The 20453-nt window shown below is 27.4% G+C and overlaps 2 protein-coding genes across 3 annotated transcripts in view; one reads left to right on the top strand and one right to left on the bottom strand.

The window, feature by feature from the left end:
• Positions 1-453, top strand: part of LOC122269852 (uncharacterized) — a gene marked incomplete in the record, with an annotated part of 12491 nt that extends 12038 nt beyond the window's left edge. The window contains 1 exon segment of the mRNA XM_071180868.1: positions 342-453. Coding sequence (XP_071036969.1) covers positions 342-381 — 40 coding nt within the window.
• A 5326-nt stretch (positions 454-5779) lies between these two features.
• The window catches only part of LOC107456963 (eukaryotic elongation factor 2 kinase), a 28898-nt gene continuing 14224 nt past the window's right edge, over positions 5780-20453 (bottom strand). For both annotated transcript variants that reach the window (XM_016074971.3, XM_043044825.2), the window contains 6 exons: positions 16799-17143; positions 15338-15472; positions 12126-12314; positions 9996-10111; positions 7859-8037; positions 5780-6636 (listed from right to left, as the gene is read on the bottom strand). In XM_016074971.3, coding sequence (XP_015930457.2) covers positions 6527-6636; positions 7859-8037; positions 9996-10111; positions 12126-12314; positions 15338-15472; positions 16799-17143 — 1074 coding nt within the window. In that variant the 3' untranslated portion in view covers positions 5780-6526. The remainder of the gene's footprint in view (positions 6637-7858; positions 8038-9995; positions 10112-12125; positions 12315-15337; positions 15473-16798; positions 17144-20453) is intronic.

Raw genomic sequence — 20453 nt, 5'->3', positions numbered from 1 at the left:
AACATGCTTTAGAGCGATGGAAACGAAACTCCTCACTTTAACGCCACACAACAACTACCCTTCTAAGCAGATCGACTGTTTTTTGCACTCTACACATCGACAACAGCGCCACCTCTCCGCTCCCATATCATATTTGCGCATGCTAGCCCTTCTGTGAGTTTCAAGATTAAGTTGCCACTATTTAATTTACAACCCTCGTAAAATAAAATAAAATTGTCCAGTATAAACTTCATTGTCTCACGATTTCGTTCTTTCAAAATTAATTTTTTATAAACTTTATTTCCAGGTATAAAAGTTATGTTTGATGCACCTTGTTTGGAAAAACTTTTCAAAAGACAACATGAAAAACCAAGAAGCGGTCGCTGTTACTGCTGTTGCTGAATGTAATAAATGACTTCAAAGCAGAAATACTCACAGAAAGCTCGAGCAATAAAAATTTTGTAACTCCACCAATCATATTATTTTAAACTATCAATTTCAGTAAAGCATTGAATTGAAATAAGGAGACAGGAAATAATTGGACTGAAATTTGAACTAAACTGTGTATGTTAGAAAGCAAGTGAAACATGAATAAAAATAATCTACACTTAATACAAGTTTGTTAACTTCAAGCTGTACATGCATATCTATTCTAACGTTTCGTGTTCCAGTTCATGATATAATTATTATTTCTAAATTAATAGTTAGGAGTATGCATTACATTGCATTACTTTTTAAATTATGATTATTATAATTAATTATTCTCGCTCCCGTGAAAATGACGGGGTGAGTTTTCGCCCGCTATTTCTCGCTCCCATGATATTGACGGGCTGGAGTGTTCAGTAGTAACGCGCCTATAAGAATAAAACTAATTCATTTCTTTTGCCAAAAAAAATTTTTGATAACAGGAAAATTTTTGAAAACAGGATATTTTTAAGGTAATTGTAGATAGTTAGGTTATGAAAAACCATATAAATTTACCGAGTTCACACTTGCACTGAAATATATATAAGGCTGACAAACCACTTCTCCAAATTTAGTGGGTCCAGAATGCGATTTTCCAATCTACTGGCGTTTAATGACCCACTCTCCCGTTTGACATTTTCTCAAATTAAAAAAAAACTTAATTCTTAAATTCGGGTAATGTTCGGATAACAAATATTAAAACAAACAAAGGCTTGCATTGTAATTGTGACCACCCACAACCAAGTGAATGATCTCCAAAAAAGAGAACAAATTGTTAAAGGTCGCTGGACTGTAAAATATCGATAGGATTGCCATATCAAACACAGCCTCGCCAGTCTCATTACTTAATTTACACACCCTGTATAATAGTAAGTCAAATAACCAGACAGCATGTTCAAGGAAGAATAATTTTTATCATTTTTCTTCTTCAAAAAATAACGAGAACATGTCGCATAGATCAATATATCACATGAATATCGGCACTGCATAAAAAATAGACATTCAGCTCTTTTAAATCGACAAACAACTAGAAAATAATATCACTACTAGTAACAAATACAAAGTTTACTATCTACCAATCAAAACTACGATTAGATGTTAGTATATAAAAGAATAAAATTGACACAATAACTATCCAAAAGTGTCTTCATTCCACTACAATTGTCTGATCATAATACTTCTGGCTAATCACTAATGATTATTTAAGCTCCTTTCATAAATCACTGGGACAGATTCAAACGGATGCTGACAACATTTCTGCTGTGTACATAAGTATGCAACTTCTTCAGAAGTTTAGCGATAAACATACAAAAAATTGACATTAATTACAACTACAGAGAGAAAAGGTGAGTGCAATACACAGGTTATAATGCAGTGCATACAATATTTGGCAAGACATTTTTCATAAATATACTCTATGCAAAAGTTATTAATGATTCATGTTTTACATTTTCTATTCATAAACCAAGTGTACAGAGCTCTTTTTTAAGGATTGTTCATTTTACAAAAAGATACAAATTGGTAGCTAAAAGCCGTGGTCAAATTTTAAAAAGGAAAAAAAAAATTCACATTTTATAGAATACATAACAGAACAGAATTCGGTAAAATTCATTCAGATTAGAAAAATATAGCATTTTTTTGTATTGAAAAGTGTATAGTTAAAACAAGCTTTAAAGGGTTTTTTTCCACTTGGATACATAATAAATCCTTCAATTTTCCTTAGGATACACTAGAAAAATTTCAATTGTGTGCAAAACTAAATTACATATAGATTTTCTTCATTGCATTTATAAAATTTCATCAGTAAATGACAAATCGGGACTTCCTTAAAATTAAGTACTCACATTTAATTTTTAAAAAACTATAAATTCAATCAATATAAATTCTATCTGCTACAGAAACTGGGTTATTTAATATGAGGTGTTAAATTTCCAAGAAAATCTGATGCACACAGAAACAATTTATTGTGTCTGTGAGTAAGGGAAACATTGTTAAGAAAACAACATTTAAACTTTGCGGAAGTTTATTTCCTCCCTATGCTAAAATGCTGTTACTTTATTTACAGAAATTTTGATTCATGCCTTCAGAACAATATACTCGATTGAGCATGCTGCAAAATGAAAAATTTATACAGAGAGTACCATATACACATTAGACGTTATTATTATGTATACACATTAGAGCCGCAAATTAATATATAATTGAGAAAAATCAATATCAAAATTTATCGAATCACTAGTAAAGAAGAGGGAAAGAAAAACATCATCAGTTTGATTGCCAACATAGAAAGTTCTTCATATTAATCCCTTTTCTACATTCCTCTGACCTCCAATCAAACAGGTTTTGACATTTTTAGTCTATCTTTTATTAATATTGAGTGGATAGATTTTGATAATATTTTCGTTTCTTTCTCACTTACATATTCATTTGCAATTCTTAATGAGCATGTTTTTTACAACAATTGAAAAAATGTATATTAAGATCAGTTGTTACAAAACAAGTTCAAATATATACTCATATATATTTAAACTTGAAAAGTCTCCCTTAATTTACTTTTACCAATAAAACACTATTTAAAAGCAATACTGCAACAGAAAAAAAATTATAATAATACAGAGAGTTGAAACATGCGTTGAACCACCTATTTCTTTTACAAAGAGTATATGTTTAGCTAACACTATACATAAAGATATAACTATGCATAGTAAAAATATAAAAAAAAATCAGTTAATAGAGAGCTGAATGCAAGTATAACAAATTGAGATTATTTCACAAATATCAAAGCCCATACATAAAATGAAAAGCAGACTAAGTCACACATTTATAAGCCTTTCTAAATTGGCTAAATCATACAAAAACACAAAGATAAGCTGTCAAAAGCAAAATATGTCAACATACAAAGTGCAGAAAGAAAGCAAACGCAATAGAGAGTTACACAATAACATACATCACATACAAGATACCTAGAAGATCATAGCTTTGAAAGTGTTTTTGACTTTTTTGTTTCCATCTGGCAAAGTTATTAAGTCGAAAAATAAAGATTCAAACAGAGCACCATTATGAAAAGTAGCAATAAAACAACCATGACAAAAAAAGAAAATACTAAAAATATAATAATAATAAAAAAACAACGGATGAAAGAGATCTCTGAAACTAGAGTGAGAAATAAAATAAAACATAACAGGGAAAATAAAACCTTAATCATACTATTTTATGCAACAATTTTAAGCTTACTTAACAATTTTTGGCTTATATTATTATAAGAATAGTAAAAATATTAAACAACGCAATAACTATAAAAGCAATTAAAATTATAATTTGAGGATTTCTTAACAATTTTGCATTTCATAAAAAAGCTAAATAAATTACTTTTTTAAATTAAAAATGAATTTTTTCGTGAAATTGAATTTGATTATTTTAAAATAATAATTACAGCCAATTACAGATGTAATATGAAAAGAATTGCAAAGTTTAAAGTCTTTGTATAAACACTATAAAATAACTAAAATCAACCTTCGGTATTACCTTTGTCAACATTAACATATTACCGTTGTCAAAAAAGTACATTATATTAAATTTTTTTTTAAAAAAAGACCTTTTTGTTACTTTTCACAAACACTTCTTCCCTATCAAAACTAAAATATCTTATTAAATTAAAAACATACAGACTATTTTAAGTACAATCAGAAATGCTACAAACCTTACAAACATATTTTTAAAAAAAATTAAGACTTCCTAAAGTTAAAAAAACTTTCTGCAACTAATAAGTATCAAAAAACATTCATCATTTATCCCTTAAAAAAAACTAATTAGCTTATGAGTTTTAGCTTCCTTAATTAGGCCATTTTAAATGTGGATACATGATAAACAAGAAAGAAAAGAAAATGAAAGAATCAATATGTGGATGAAATAATTTGAGTGAAACAAATCTACAAAAGCATTTTTTTACAATGAAAAGTAAAATCATTTTCAAAACAAAAGCCAAACTAAAAAAAAAGAAAGTTTCTCAGAAACTTCACTTTCATTGATATTTGAAATAACTGAAGAAATTGAAATTATTAATACTTCTTGATTAAGATAATTAATAAAGTTATCAATTACTTGATTAAATTGACAAGAAATAATAGTATTTTAAAATTCAAAGATGCATAAATGTATGAATGACAAATGAGCAAGTAAAGCTACACATTAAATTTACCGAAACTTGGAACAAACTTACAAATGCATAAGAAAAAAATCAAATAAACATAATAAACGTAGCAAGAAAAATGAAAACAAAATGGAAACTTCATGATTTTATAAAAATATCACAAAAACATATAAACAAACAAGCGATCAAAACACACATAAAGAAGCAAATATGAAAGATCATGAGTAATTTGACTGCACTCACAAATTATACTTTAATTAAATTATTCAACTTAGTTTAATTAAATATGCTATCATCTTAGTCCATCTTATTAAATATAAATTTTCGCAGAAAACTAATTTTATATCACCTCAGTATAACTCAGAATCATGAATTAAGTAGACTGGTTATCAAATCTAGTATTGTCCATTACAATGGATCAAATTTAGAGCCTATGTAAAAAAAATGACCCTACCAACAAAAACTGGTCAATATTTAGTCAAGGAATCTATATCTATGACAAAATAAAAATAAACCAGTTTTAGACAATTCAGCTTAAAACATGCTAAAATTAAATGTTTAAATAAGTTTAGATTTTTTCATAACAAAATAAAAAGGTGTTAAGTGAGTTTTTGTTTCATAAAATTAAAGCACATTCTACAATACAAACATATTGCAAGCTTCACAAGAATTTGTTAGATGAAAATATTGAGAAAATTAAAAAAGTGTTTGCATCAAATTTGAGCCAATAAGCAATGACTTTGTATCTACAATTTAAACTCAAAAAAAGCAAAATTGTTATAGAGAAAAAAATTGGTATAATGTCTAAAATTTTGAAGAAACCTTTTAACTTTTTTGCATATTAAAAAAGTAAATAAAAACTAACCAGTGGAGAGACAGGAGTCGTAAGACTTAAGACTATGCAAAAAAGTTTACATACATATTAACAATAATAAATTTTAAAAAATACATAAAAATTTTAAAATATATTCAAAAATTGATTTTCTTTAAATATTTTTTTAATCTATTCTCCGCAGTATGAACATCTAATTTTATGCAAATTACCTTTTCACTTAATTTTTCACATTTTTATTTAAAAAACGTTTGAAATGTGGATGTGTAACTGCCTTAAGCTAAATCACTCCAGATTTCAAGAAAGACTTTTTCGCTTAGGATTTAGATTTGCCCAAAAATATATTAAAATCATCTTGTAGAATGTAACTTAAATAACTCAGAATATTGATTTTAACAGTAGACTTTAGATTAATGTACCTGTTATTATATAACTATTTTGCATTGAGCACTGGTATCTAAACAGCAGACAGCTTAGTGTTTTTTTTTATTAATATTTTTAAACTACTGGCAGCCGCAGTTTTAAATGCATTACAGTGCATATTTTAAACACTTAAGTTATTTCCAACTCGGCTAGTTTATATTACTGTTATTTTGAGAGAAAAAAATATACAAGCTTGTTAGATGAGGCTTTTTGATGCAAAATTAGCTGCAATATAATAAATATTAACATTTCGTGCTTTTTATAACATTTTTGTTGTGTGAAGACAGTTATGATTAGAAAATCATGCTCAAATTTAATAAAAAGCTTTGCCCACTGAAATTTCTTTTCTAATAAAAAAGAAACCAATATTCAATGAGATGCAACTAAAATTAATGGAAACTGTTAATTGTAATTAACAAATTGCTTCACTCCATTTAATTTAATTAAATGTTGAAGATGAACCAGACCAAGTACTTAAGGTTTAAAACTAAAAAAAAGAAAAGAACAACATAAAATTAGAAATTAATTTAAAAGTAATTCGCAACTTAACTTAACAATTGTAAATCGTGAGCTTCATAAAAAAGCAAATCTATTTAAATACAAATAAACATGTGTGTATTATGGAACACAAATATGAAAACCATAAAATAACAGAGAAAAAAATTCATCATTCAAAATTATTCATCAGCCTCAGCGAATGCTTCTTCGGCATACATGTAGTACTTGTTAGCAACTTTCCCTTTCATGCAAGCTAGAGCAGTTTCAGCAGCCAAGTTGAATAATTCACCTAAAAAGAACATATTAAATTGTATTTCTATGATGAAAAAATAAGTAAATAAATATTGTTTTAAATGACAAAGGTTTGATTAAGATGTTTTTAAAGTTATTTGAAGAAAGTTCCTTTTTTAACTAAATCTAAATAAAAAAGTTTTTTAAATTTAACAAAAAAATTAGCTTTATCAAAATACAATTCAATGCAAATACAACACTTGATTACTGAACTGCATATGTCTGATTAATTTAAAAGTATGACACATATAGTAAGTATGAACAAAAATTAGTATTTCCATAATAAAATAAAAAAAGCATAAAATACAAAGATTCTATTAAGGAGAAGTTTCGCATTATATGAAAAAATTATTTTTGACAAAATCCAAGTAAAAAGTTTTCTCAAGTTATTTTTTTAAAAAATTTTTGTTACTTTAACAAACTATGATTACCTCATGGCATATACACTTATTGACTTACTAACAAGACGCATGTAATTTTGTAAGTATGAACCAAAAAAAATTCATGTTTCTATAAAGAAAAGAAAATATTGTTTTAAATGATGAAGAAGATTCTATTAAGAAGTATTTTGAGTTACATGACGAAGTTATTTTTGACAAAATACAAAAAAAAAAAAGAATTCCTCAAGTTTAACAACAAAAAAAATTTTTTTTTGTTAAAATATTATCCTAGCAGCAAAATAACTTGGGTCCTTATTGGACCAATATTCACGAATCTTGGCTCAAGAAGAGTTCAAGAGGCCGTTATTTTCCGATATTAGCCCTACAGAAAATTCTCCTATTCACCCGATTTTTTATGGCCACTTTACAACCAATATCGGTCCAAAATATAGTCAACAGATTCACCCGATATTTTGCAGCCACTTATAACCAATATCAGCCCAATATAGAGTTGACAGATTCACCCGATATTTTATAGTCACTATTCAGCCAATATAGGCTGCATATTGAAGATAGCATATAGGCCAATATTGGCCCGATATAGGACCAATATTGACAAATCTAGACATTCCAATATTGGTCCCTCGGTACATGTTCTCACAGGACCCATATTGAGCCAATTTTGAACCAAACTGGCGCCAATGTTAAATAGTTGGTAGAGTATTCTAATAATATGTGTCAACATAACGTATTAATTTATAAATATGAATAAAATAAATGTACAGCCATTTCACACAGGCAACTTTATGAGCAGAAGAATCCTAAAAAAGAGCCACTCACCAGCTTTGTAAGGATCTTTTTGTAGTTGATAGCCACCCTCCTTGTAAAGGGTTGCCTGGCGAGCAAGAAGCTCATAGCTAGGATCATGCATGCATGCATCATATTCTCCTCCTTCGTCAATCTCTTCTGTTTTAATGGCTTTCTCATACCAATAAACAGCCTCTTTCCAATTCTTTTCTCTACACAAACAAAAAAGAAATTATCACAAACTTTGATATAAATAACTTAACTATTCCTCAGCATAATAGAAACAATATCTATTTGTCTCAGAAACTGAGAGTAATTTTTATGTCCACATTTACGAAGTATCAGTGAAAACTGTTAAGTTAACCACCTGTGTAAGTTGAACCTCTGAATTGAATTTAATGATCACCAACCAGACAAAAACAACTAAATTCACCTTCCATAAGCTGATTACTTGTTCAAGTAGAACATCAAATTTATGTTCCAAAAGTGGGTAACTTATACAGATTACCCTGTATATTTATTCTGTTTTCAAATTAAAAAAACGCTTGAAGTTTTGCGCACTTGAAATGAAGCAACAAGTTTTTAACTTTCACTGGGAGAAAAAAAATTTAGGACTCTGGTTTTGTTTCCAGTGGTGGTTTGAAGCCTAACCACATTCAGATCAACGAGTACCAGCTTGTCTGAGAGGTGAAGGAAGTCAGTGTACAATGCTGACTACATTTCCACCATCATGTTGTTAGTCTAGAATTTGTGCTGCCTTAACCTCTATTTTTAAATAAATCTTTGAACTACATTTTTGAAAATGTTTTATACGTAGTCGATTTCCTTTTTTCAAAAGTATTTTCTTTAGATTATGGAATTTTAATGCAATAGTTTTCCCTTCTTTTTTTTTCAAAATGCATTGAAAATAGGTTGAAAAACAGATTTAATATTCAAACTAGTTACGGAGTTTTTTTTTTTTTTGCTTAGATTGACCTCACAAAATGGGTGACCACTTGTCTTACACGAATTTGGACAATATTAAATATCTAAAAAAGTTGATTTAAATAGTCAAAAGGTATTATAAACTAAACCTGGAGTAGAAACAAAAATAGAAAAGGAATGAAGAGAGATCACTGGATTACCTAGAGGTTTTAGAACTCACAGAAGGAAAATCACTCAAAGGGAAATTTTAAGAAGGATATATTTTTCATTTTATTTTAAATACACTTTTCAAGTTTTTTTTTAAACTAGATAATAGTTCTTAATATTAAAAAGGGCTAATCTTCAAAATTTTGAGGTATATAATTTTAAAATCTCTTTTGGCGAGGATATTTTATTAGCAATACCTAAACTCACAAGCACAAAATAACAAAATCACATTTATTACCAGTTGTCAGTTAATTGCTGGTAACTGGATTTTATCAGTTATTTCTTTTGGCTGAAGAACAATGTAGGCTAGATTAAAATAATTTTTCAGTCATTTTTACAGCATATAATTCCTTGCCTAAATATTTAAAAAAAAAAAATCTTTAAAAGTACTTCTATAACTTTGCTTTAGTTGAATGAGAAGGCATAGTTGAATTTCTTAAGAGGCTGCGAAAACATGATAATAATGTGAACTTTGTTTATTATAATTCCCTTATAAACTACAGTTCATAGTAAAATTGATTCACTATTACTTGTATTTCTTCTTCCAAAGCAACCTATTTGTCATACCTTTAGAAAATATTAAAATATTGCCCTACAAAAATAACCTTTTCCTCAATGGTAATTATATCTTATGAACATTCTGTTTCACAAAATATTACTATCGTTAACGATTTTCAGTGTGCTTATAAATAAATATAAAAAGTAAAATTTGAACAAAAAAATTTTTTTATGAATTTTGTAACAAATTTTCATTTAATATGAACTCTACCACTAACCCCACACTTTCTAATAATATTTTTAAACTACTGCAGATAACCAGGCTTTTCCAAGTTTCTATACAAAGCGGTCTATGAGGAACAAAGTGAGGCAAATGAAATTTATCAACAATATATGAGAATCAACCAAAAAAATAAATGATCTTGTGGCTGAAAATGAAACATGAAATGTATGTCATTATTGGAAAAGATTAGCTTACATACGCAAACTATTTGTTTAGTTTTATGACTTAAATACGATACAAAAATATAAGATTACTAACATCACATTATCTCCAGTGTCATGAGCTTTTGCAAGGAATATCATGGCAGCTCTGTCTCCTGAACAAGCAGCTTGTTTCATGTAGTTCATGCCAATAGCTACATTCTCCTCACTTTCCTACAGAGAAAAAAAAATCAACACTCTTATTCTTCAAAGAACTGGTAAAATAATAAATACCACAACTGCCAACTTTTTATAGAAAATTTTTCTAGTGGTAGTAAAGTTTATAATTTAATAGTTACATTTATGGGTTAATAAACGTAATTTAAAATGGAAATGGTACGTTTCTCCCACATTAGAAAAATCAGCATTAAAAAAGCTCCTTGGAAATAGGATTTCTTCAACCTGAGAGGAAGAAGTAAGAAAACTTTTTCAAAATATTTAATACACATTTTTAAATAAGTGAGAATTAAGAAGCAACAGTTGGGGGGAAAAAATAAATAAATTTAATGAATTTTATTAGAAATTAAAATAGCAGATTTTCAAAATTTTAAGTGATAATGTATAATAAAATCAAATTTTACAACTATATAAAGAACTGTTTAAATAGTATTCATGAATTTTATATCTTATTAATACAATCTAATCTCGATTAATGATCTCTATGGTCCTAACAAAAATGGATGTTATAATGTGAGGTTGCTATATTGTGAAGACACAAAACTAGAGCAAATATTTACTTATAATTTATAAATACTGAACTGATTTTGAGAAAAACATAGTACTCATTAAAAAGAATTATGAAACTGATAAAATAAAGGACAATAATGCAGTTTTTTTACGTCAAAAAAAGCAGGCATTAATATAATACATTAAAGATTAAGAATACATTTACAATTTTTCAAATGACATAATTTAATATTACGCATGAATTTTAGAAGTCAATCAGTGCCTTTTCTAGAGTTTAAAATTTTCTTTCACGAGAACAATAGGTTAAAACTGGAGTACCTTGCACTCCTGTTTTCAAAATTACATCAAAATTTTAAATTATTATAAAGTGATTTCTAAGATTTTGAATATTTTAAGCAATTTGTGGCGTTTATGCAATTCTTCTATCCACTTCCTGCCAAATTTTTAATTTCTGTTCTATGCATATAGGGACATATGCATAGAACAGAATATAGGGCAAAAAGGAAATAAAATTTTGGTCGATATATTTAAAATGGCATGATGTCTAAGGAACAGCAAACAGGACTTCATGTATAAGTTGTTATAATGAAAGGATTGTAACAATAGGAGGTTGTACTAAAAAGCATAGACTGTAGTACTAAATTAACAAACCACTTTCTAAAGATACACACTAACACAAAAGACACACACAATTACAAATAGCATACTAACTTTTATAATCAAATATAGTTAAGTATGAACACTCAAACCAACTCTTATATAATATGATGACTCTTATATAATAGATTTTAAAGTTTTGTATAAAATTAAATTGAATAATATGAAAATAGTTTGCTTTTCTTTAAAAATGTACATGTGAAAAACTTCTAACTTAAATTTTTTAAGCAATTATTCTTGTAATACTCATTGTAAGACAATTGCATAAATAACTTTTAGTTTCACCCATTCCGTCCAGTTTCTCCCTATTTTCTCCAGTTTCCTCTATATGAAATGCCAAGTCTGATTTAAAATAATTTTAACTACTATGACATACAAAGATATAAACCATATAGATAAAAGTCCTAAAAATCATGGAATAATGTTTTTACATACTATTAAAATGAAGTAAATTTCAAAAAAATTAAACCAATAGTTATTTCATTACCACTTTAACAAATATTGCAACAAAAAAAAAAGCATAGATTGGCAGATATGTAACACTATTTAATATTTATAAACAATTTTTAGATTATAAGAGTGTTCCTTTCAAACATTATTACAAATATTAACATTCATATTTTCTTCTAAAAAAAAAACATTTAAATGCAGTTTCAAAATTCCAAATATCTTATGGTCTATTATTTAGCCAAAAAAAATTATGTATAGTTTTTTTTATTAAAAAATACTTAAGTAATAATAATTAAACAATAATAAAATAAATAAATTGTAAATGTCTTTTTATATTGTCTTTCTTAACAAATAATATTCCTCTTATTCATGCATTGATGATCTGATGACTTACTTTAACAGTCACAGCAATGAGGAAGTCATGAGGAATTTTCAAATATATTTTTGAAATGACATTAATGGCTTCCAGGTTGCCACATTTTGCAGCTTGCTCTAAATGAAAGAATGCTGCATTTTGATCATAATCCTCACCCTCAGCACTGAATCTGCCCAATTCATGATATTTCGCCAAATCCAAATGGATCTGAAATATTAACAAGAATACAGTAAAAAATGTACTTATAACTCAATGGTTGCATTCAGAAATGGCTTGAGTCAGGTTAACAACTTTTCACTAAAAGATAAAAATAAAACTAGCTTCCGCTTTTCCTATAAATAGAAAAAACTATTAAAAAAATTTTTTTCTTCGTGTTTATGCCATAGATACTGAACCATATACCGGGTGCTTAGTCAGATTTTTCAACAAAAAACAAGCACATTTTAAGTGCTTTTTAAGCACTTAAAAAATATTTTTAATCACTTTACAAAAAATATCATAATTAGGATCTGTGCAGTAATAAAAGTTATTATTTTTTTTATCGTTTGAAGTTCTTAATTTATAAACATAAAATAATACAAACAATAAAATTCAAAAACATTTTCAAAAACTTTACATATTCATGATAAAATAACTAATTTCTGATAAATATTGCAGAGAAAATTGAGAAAATAATGCATTTTTTGTACTTTAGAACAACAATCCACAAGGAAAAGAAAAAGATAGAAAATAAAAAATATATAAACGATCGAAAAAAGAATAGATAGAATTTTAAAAGATAGAAAATTAAGCACTTTTTACAAATCCCGAATAAAAAAGCACCATTAAGGGCTTTTAAAAAACGTAAATCAAAAATAAGCACCTTTAAGGACTTTTTAAAAAAGTCACACACTCTGATATTCACAACTTTTTTCTCCTGATTTTTTATACAGGTAGAAAAAGTCAAGATAGCTTCCTCACAAAAATAGTTATCAGGACTGAAGCTCTTTCTGCATACAGCGATTTAACTAACACATGATGTATCTACAAAAATATTTTCCCAAAAATACTTTTTCCTTACCTAATAATGTGGTAATGTGGGTAAAACTGGTTTGCTATGTAGAAAAAAATGCTGATTGAATTGTGGATTTATATGTGCAGGGTACTAAAAGTAAACAGCAAACAAATACACTTATATTGCATCATCCTTTTCAATGTAAAGAAGATTCAATTGTTAATTACACTTAAAAAGTATTTAAAATCTACACTTTAAAAACAAAATTATTAATTAAAAGATTGTTATATTTCATCCACGGAAGGAGATTGGATACATTTGTTGTATAAGTAAATTTACCAATTAAATAAGTCTTACCACTAAGCACTTTAAATGCATACAATAGTAATGGCTTACTATTAGCTTATAATAGTATGCAATTAAATTTTATTTTATAATATAAAATTTGTTCAATAACTAAATTTAGACTTTTTCAACTTAATTTATATGCATTTAAATTTGTATGACATTAGGGTGGGTAAATAAATTTAAAAAATTTCAGAGAGAAAATTTAAATTTAACTGAAATTGTTATGCATTAAAATATGCATACAAGTGAATTTAATTTTAATTTACTGAATTTGTTATTCAACTCATTTTAAAATTATGCAACTAAAATTAAAATTTTTCCCGTAATTTCTCAACAAGTTTAAAAGTCATCATATTTTCAATATATATGTGTGTGTGTGACAAACGAGACGAAACAACCTCTGCGTGAGTAAAGACCGATAGATGTTGCTCTCCTTAATAAAACTGTGAGAACTATTTCGATGGGAAGGAAGAGTAATGGTTGAAAATGTAAAAGCAAACCTAGATGGTTAAAATATGAGCCTGAGATACTTGTGTTTAAAGAAGTTGTAAGTGTTAAACTAACCTGTGTGGTTTGAGAAAGTCCGTGACTCATGATTCTGAGTGAAAACTTTGTTAATTATTAAAGGATAAGTGTGATCGTTATTGATTTTTGAGTGACTTAATCAATGGTCATCAATATATCATCAATAATGGTCATCAATGGTCATATATATATATATGATTAACAAGAATAGTTTAAATTTATTTCTGCTGTTTATCAAAATGTTTAAAAGTTATCCTATCTTCAAAATAAATATCTATGAATTGAAAATACTATTGTCAGTGTATAGGGTAAACCAACTAGTGAAGGAACATTTTATATATATTGATTAAAAATAAGAATTTGAAAGTTTTTCTTTAGATTGATTGGTAACAATAGCTTACTGCCAAACAATAGGAAGTCATCTAGCAATGTTTTGGATTACCTGGTCACATAGACTTCTCTGGAAAAAATTTTGAATTTGTTATTATCTCTGCAACACCTTGTTTCTTTGAAAAAGTTATAAGGAGAGTGTTTATATTTATATGTTTGAAGTGGAATTAATTGCATGTAATAGTTTTATTTTTCTCACTGTGAAAAAGAGAATTCAAAATATAGTTATTGAAGTTACGTTTTTTTTTTTTTTTAAGCATCATAGCATAATAAAGTACTGAGATAAGGGGGTGTTTATTCACTGGATCACCAAACGATGAAAAACCAGTGAAGGAACAAGTGTTCCTTTACTGGTTTTTTTTCTAAGTTAATGAAAATAAAAGATAAACTTTAATTTTCTTGTACCTTTAGTGATGTTCCGCATCAAAAGTATGTTAAAAATACGAAAAACAACTTCTAACCAGTGAGGGAACAGGCATGTTCCTTTACTGGGCATAGATTTCCCAGTGAATGAACAGTATGTGTTAATATGTTGACACTTTAATTTTCAATTCATGATTACAAAAAAAAGTTAACATTTTCCAAGTATTTATATGTTATAATTTCAAGAATAGGCTTGTTTTTAAATATTTGTATGGCTTATAAATTCATAAAGAGCATTAAAAAGTAACCAAAATTAAGTGTTCCTTTACTGGGTGTTCATTCACTGGTAAGAGCTGTTCCTTCACTTGATCTTCTCACTACTTGTTATTTGAACCTCCAAAACTTTAAAACAATATTATGTAAGTTCTCTAAAATTTTTTTACATAATTTGCAATTAGTAACAAATATGTTGACACTGACATTTAACTAAAATTACGAATTTTGAAATTAATATGATTTTTAAAAAGGCAAGCGAAGCTTAAGTGTTCCTTCACTGGTTAGTTTACCCTACATCATTAAAAGTAAATTAGATGAGAATTTATTCACTTACCTGCCCGAGAACAGAGTGACCAAAGTATTTATTCTCATTTTCATTTTGCAAATCTCGCATTTGCACTTCGTTGTGTACACATGAAGGCCTGGACTTACGAGCAACTAATTCAGCAAATTCTACTATTTCATTTTCCTGTTATGTAAAAGAAAATTATATAAAACAAGAAAATTACAAACAGTTCAATTGCATAACATCAAGTTAATAAACTCTGTCCTTAATTTCTAACTAAATACTTATGCTTTAAATTGCTTGATTAATTGTCACACAACTTTTGGATATGGGTTACTTCACCAATTTGAAACACTCATTTTATACCTCAATAAAAATCCTCCAAAGAATATCACAGAATTGAAATTTCATATCTTAAACTATTATAAGATTATAAAATTCTTTTTACCTATGCAGAGGGTACATAATTGCAAATAAAAAATAAAGAAAGAAACACACCACAATTCGAAACATATCGCTTTCAGATTACATCTTTACATTCATAATTAATAAACATTATTTAAAAAAAAATATCAATTTATCTCCAAAAGGATATGGCATACTTTGTGCTATATAAACTGAAGTGAAAAACAACTTTTAACAAAAAATACATTTTTAAAAATCCTAACAATATTGCTTTCCTCATTTTGGCTTGCAAGTTTCTAGTAATACACATCATGGCATACAGCCAACAAAATTTGGGCTGAAAAAGGGCTCAAAAGCCTACTACTTTATAATTAAATAAAAATTTCCAGATGAAGTCTCCAAGATATGTACCAAACCTGAAAAGTTATTTAAGTTCATCCAAGGGGAAACTTAGACATTTCAAACTTTGTTGTGCACATCAAAAAGACCTTACTAAAATTTTAGATAACTATAAATTAGTGTGATATTAAACCTCTAAATTTCCGTGGCTAATATAAATGTCCAAGTGCATTTAATAATGATTTGTTAAGCAGTAAGGTTTGACCAAACATATAAAGGATATGCTCTGTCTCCCTTATAATTGCATAAACTATGCTTTTTATAATGTGATTTATGAACTTAATTTTCTTATATGTTTAAGTAATATTTTAAGTAAATTTTTTAAATCAGGCAATTAAGTCAAAATTTTCGTTTTTTTATTAAAAAATAATAATTATTCATTAAAAAGATATTTTGGAATCAAATTCAAAAATTCAAATATTACTATTGTTAAAAAAAATTAAATAAAATATATGATCACTACTCACAGTTAAATATTGACCGATGCTGAGAATTTTTAGAAGAATTTAAAACAAACAGTTGACATAAAAAGAAGGCAGTTTAAATTAATATTTAGTCACATTAATCAACTTAAGATTTTTAACAAAAAGCTGATTATTTTAATTTATGTATTAAGTCTCATTCTATAGAAGTCATTTCACAAATCTGACTTCTGACACTAAAAGGGTTAAAATAATTAACTAAAAATTAACATTAGCTACTTACATCAGTAACACTGCATTCAGATGAACATCTTGTGCGTTTCCTTTTGGCAGATCCCACGCCAGAGTCACTGTTATTCATGGGGAATGGAAAATTGTGTTCCTCCGATCCAAGTCCCGCATCTTCGTCTTCATCCTCATAGCTGAAGCTCTCACTTCTCATGCTCTCTGACATGTAATCCCTACTGGTGCTGTCACTGGAGTCAGACATGTAGGAGAATGAGCCCGATGTCGGACTGTTGCCAGAAGCAGTACGGGAGCGAATATGCTCTTTCCACAGAGCTCTTTCTTTGTAAGAAGGACTCAAGCAAATATCTTCAGTTCCTCTGACTCTGGTTTTGCAAGACATCTGAAAATTAACATATATCTTGCAAATCAGATAATAATAATAATTTTAAGTCAATAATTATGAAGGAAATGCATACGCAGACATAAATGCTTGCAACTAGATTGAACTTAACTGCTACTAGATTGATTGATTGATTGAACTTCGAACTAGTAAATAAATTTGTTTTAGAGCTTTAAAAAAATTATGAAAGCTATGACATACAAAAAAAAATTGAACAGTCACCACTGAGCATATGGCAACTAAATATTTTAAAAAATGGCAATTAAATTTTTTTCTGTTAATAGCAACTTTTTTGGCAAAAATTTATCTAATATGCTCCAAAACAAGTGCTTTTAACTTCTTGTATCACTTATTACACAGAAAAGCTGTAATCACAGCCATTCAGGTTATTTTTGAGTTGGTTCGAAATTTCAAAAAGACTGAATTACAGTTTCATTTGAATTTAAATAAATTTCCCATTACTTTTTTTTTTAAAAACAATTATGGGCGATAATATTTAAAAGTAATTTAATTACATGATTTCATCATTATGATTACAATTAGTTCAGATTTTTTATAACGAATAAATTATATGTTAATAAACACAAATTTAATATTGCATTATTGGATTAAAAACTCAAAACCTAAATTTTATTAGTTGAAAACTTACATAGAATATTTAAATTTTAAATAAACCTACTTGGGAAAGCCAGGAAAATTGCTCTATATTTTATAAATAAACCATGCATTTTGAGAATTACTTCAAAAGAAAAGTCTTACATAAATAACATTAATAGTTTTTAGATAGTTTAGAACATTCAATTTTTGAAAATGTGGTCAGATGTTAACAAAATAACAGATAGTTAACAAAATTTCCTAATTTTTCACTATACTATGACAAAGTTTTACAATGGAACCGAGTTCAAAGCTTCAAATTGAAATGTTTGTATTCAAATTTAATATGTTTATTAAAATTCAATTTATTTTAATTGAATATAATTTTTGGTCTTTTCAAAGTGTATTTCTTCAAAAACCTTTTCTTCATGTTAAAAAAAAAATATTTATGGAATGAAGGATGCAATGCTGTTAAAGCCTATGCCAGCCTGTATATTTGAACTTTCAGAAATATACCATTTGTTTGAGTCCTCTAGCCCTTAATGGCAGCAATGAATTTTCCCATTCAAATCTGTTACTATTAGTTATTATTAATAGCTTGAATATAAGATACCTTGGAATGGAATCAGTGAACATCTCTTTAATCCTAATTACAGAAGCTATGTTTAATTATGTAGATGGAAATAACAGGAAAAAAATTTAATAGTACAGAAACACTTAAAAATTTTAATTTTTAAAATAAATTGTCAAATACAACATAAATTAAAACTTTTAATTATATTCTTACATCAACAAAAATAAATACATAAATAAGAAAATTATTATACCAGCAATAATTTTCCTTATTGTGGACCAAGAAATCTATATTATATAAAACGCTAATACGTACGTATGTATGTATGTATCAATAAAACCGATGATATTTCTTTTCTCGCGCTGGCAACAGTTTTCATTTTTAATTGATTGGATTCGGCGCGCAAGAGCACGTAGTGAGCAACCAGATAACAATAACCAGAGTGAGCATTATNGAAGGATGCAATGCTGTTAAAGATAAACATTTATTCAAATGCATAAGTCCAGCCTATATATTTGAACTTTCAGAAATATACCATTTGTTTGAGTCCTCTAGCCCTTAATGGCAGCAATGAATTTTCCCATTCAAATCTGTTACTTTTAGTTATTATTAATGGCTTGAAAATAAGATACCTTGGAATAGAATCAGCGAACATCTCTTTAATCCTAATTACAGTGGCTATGTTTAATTATGTAGATGGAAATAACAGGAAAAAAATTTGATAGTACAGAAACACTTAAAAATTTTAATTTTTAAAATAAATTGTCAAATACAGCATAATTAAAAACTTTTAATTATATTCTTACATCAACAAAAATAAATACATCAATAAGAAAATTATTATACCAGCAATAATTTTCCTTATTGTGGACCAAGAAATAAATAAATAAAAGTGTAACTTTTTTGAAGTGCACATAAAATGCTTAACACTATTATTAGCCACTAATTCAAATTTAATTCTCAATTCAATTTATGAAGTAAAACATGCGTTCAAAAACCTAACTTTATTTTTTAGAAGCTCTAAAAAACTTGCTTTTTTATGACATATATTTTTGTTATGCATTAAATCATGAACTTTTTAAGCATTATTACAGTTGATCACTTACATTATTGCTGTTGTTCACTTATATTATTGCTGCTGTTCACTTACATCATTGCTGTTGATCAATTTCACTAAATTGCGATTACCACAAAAAAAATATCTAGAAAGCTGAACATTAACAAATCCTCACGAAAATAAAATTCTATTTCTATATTTCTGTTTCTATTTTTAGGATCAAGCTCTTCATTGTGACACCAAGTGAAAAATCCTTAAAATTTTATGTACTACAAAAACTTGATAAGAAGATATCGATTTATATAATATTCATATTTAATATAATTTTTTGAACAAAGATTTATAATTAAATTACCTACCAATAAAGAATATGACACTCTTATATCAACTAATCTAAGAATCGCGATATTGGATTTTAAAATCTAGTGAATATGAATTGTGGTACTGGATTTTAGGAATGCTAAAATACAAAATTCAACATTGGATTTCTGAATCACGTAAATGCAAATCACGATGCACGATTTTTAGAACCCCTGAATACGAATAACGATATTGGATTTCAAATTTACGTGAATACAAATATCGGTATTGATTTCAAAATATGCAAATACAAACTGTGATATTTTTAAATCACGTAATTCTGAATCGAGATTTAAGATTTTTTAATCACGTGAATACAATTCATAATAAGTAACTTTTAAATCAGAAAAATACAAAAATTGATGTTTGATATTAAAATCGCAGATAAATTACATTAGAAATAATCGCAGGTCATAGGTAATCAAATATGAACTACAATATTAGTGGATTCCAAGGTTGTTTAAAATATTAAAAATGATGAAACTGCAACAAACCAATAAATAAATAAATCAAAATTGTGGAAGAGTCATGTGTATGAAAATGTCTTTTTAACACGATTTAGAGAAGGTTTCAAAACTAATGTTTTAGATTGCAGAGCATAATTCTTCCTTTAAATTTTAGATTGCGGGGAAAATTTGCCAAAGTCTGCAAGATATGCGAAATTTGGCAAAAAAATTCACACCTCTTGCTCCGAGTTTCTAGACCCGGAATACAATCACCCCTGT

This window comes from Parasteatoda tepidariorum, chromosome 5, assembly GCF_043381705.1.
Source record: "Parasteatoda tepidariorum isolate YZ-2023 chromosome 5, CAS_Ptep_4.0, whole genome shotgun sequence".
Taxonomy (NCBI): domain Eukaryota; kingdom Metazoa; phylum Arthropoda; class Arachnida; order Araneae; family Theridiidae; genus Parasteatoda; species Parasteatoda tepidariorum.
Note: the sequence above shows the minus strand (reverse complement) of the source record. Positions and strands in the feature narration are given on the sequence as shown.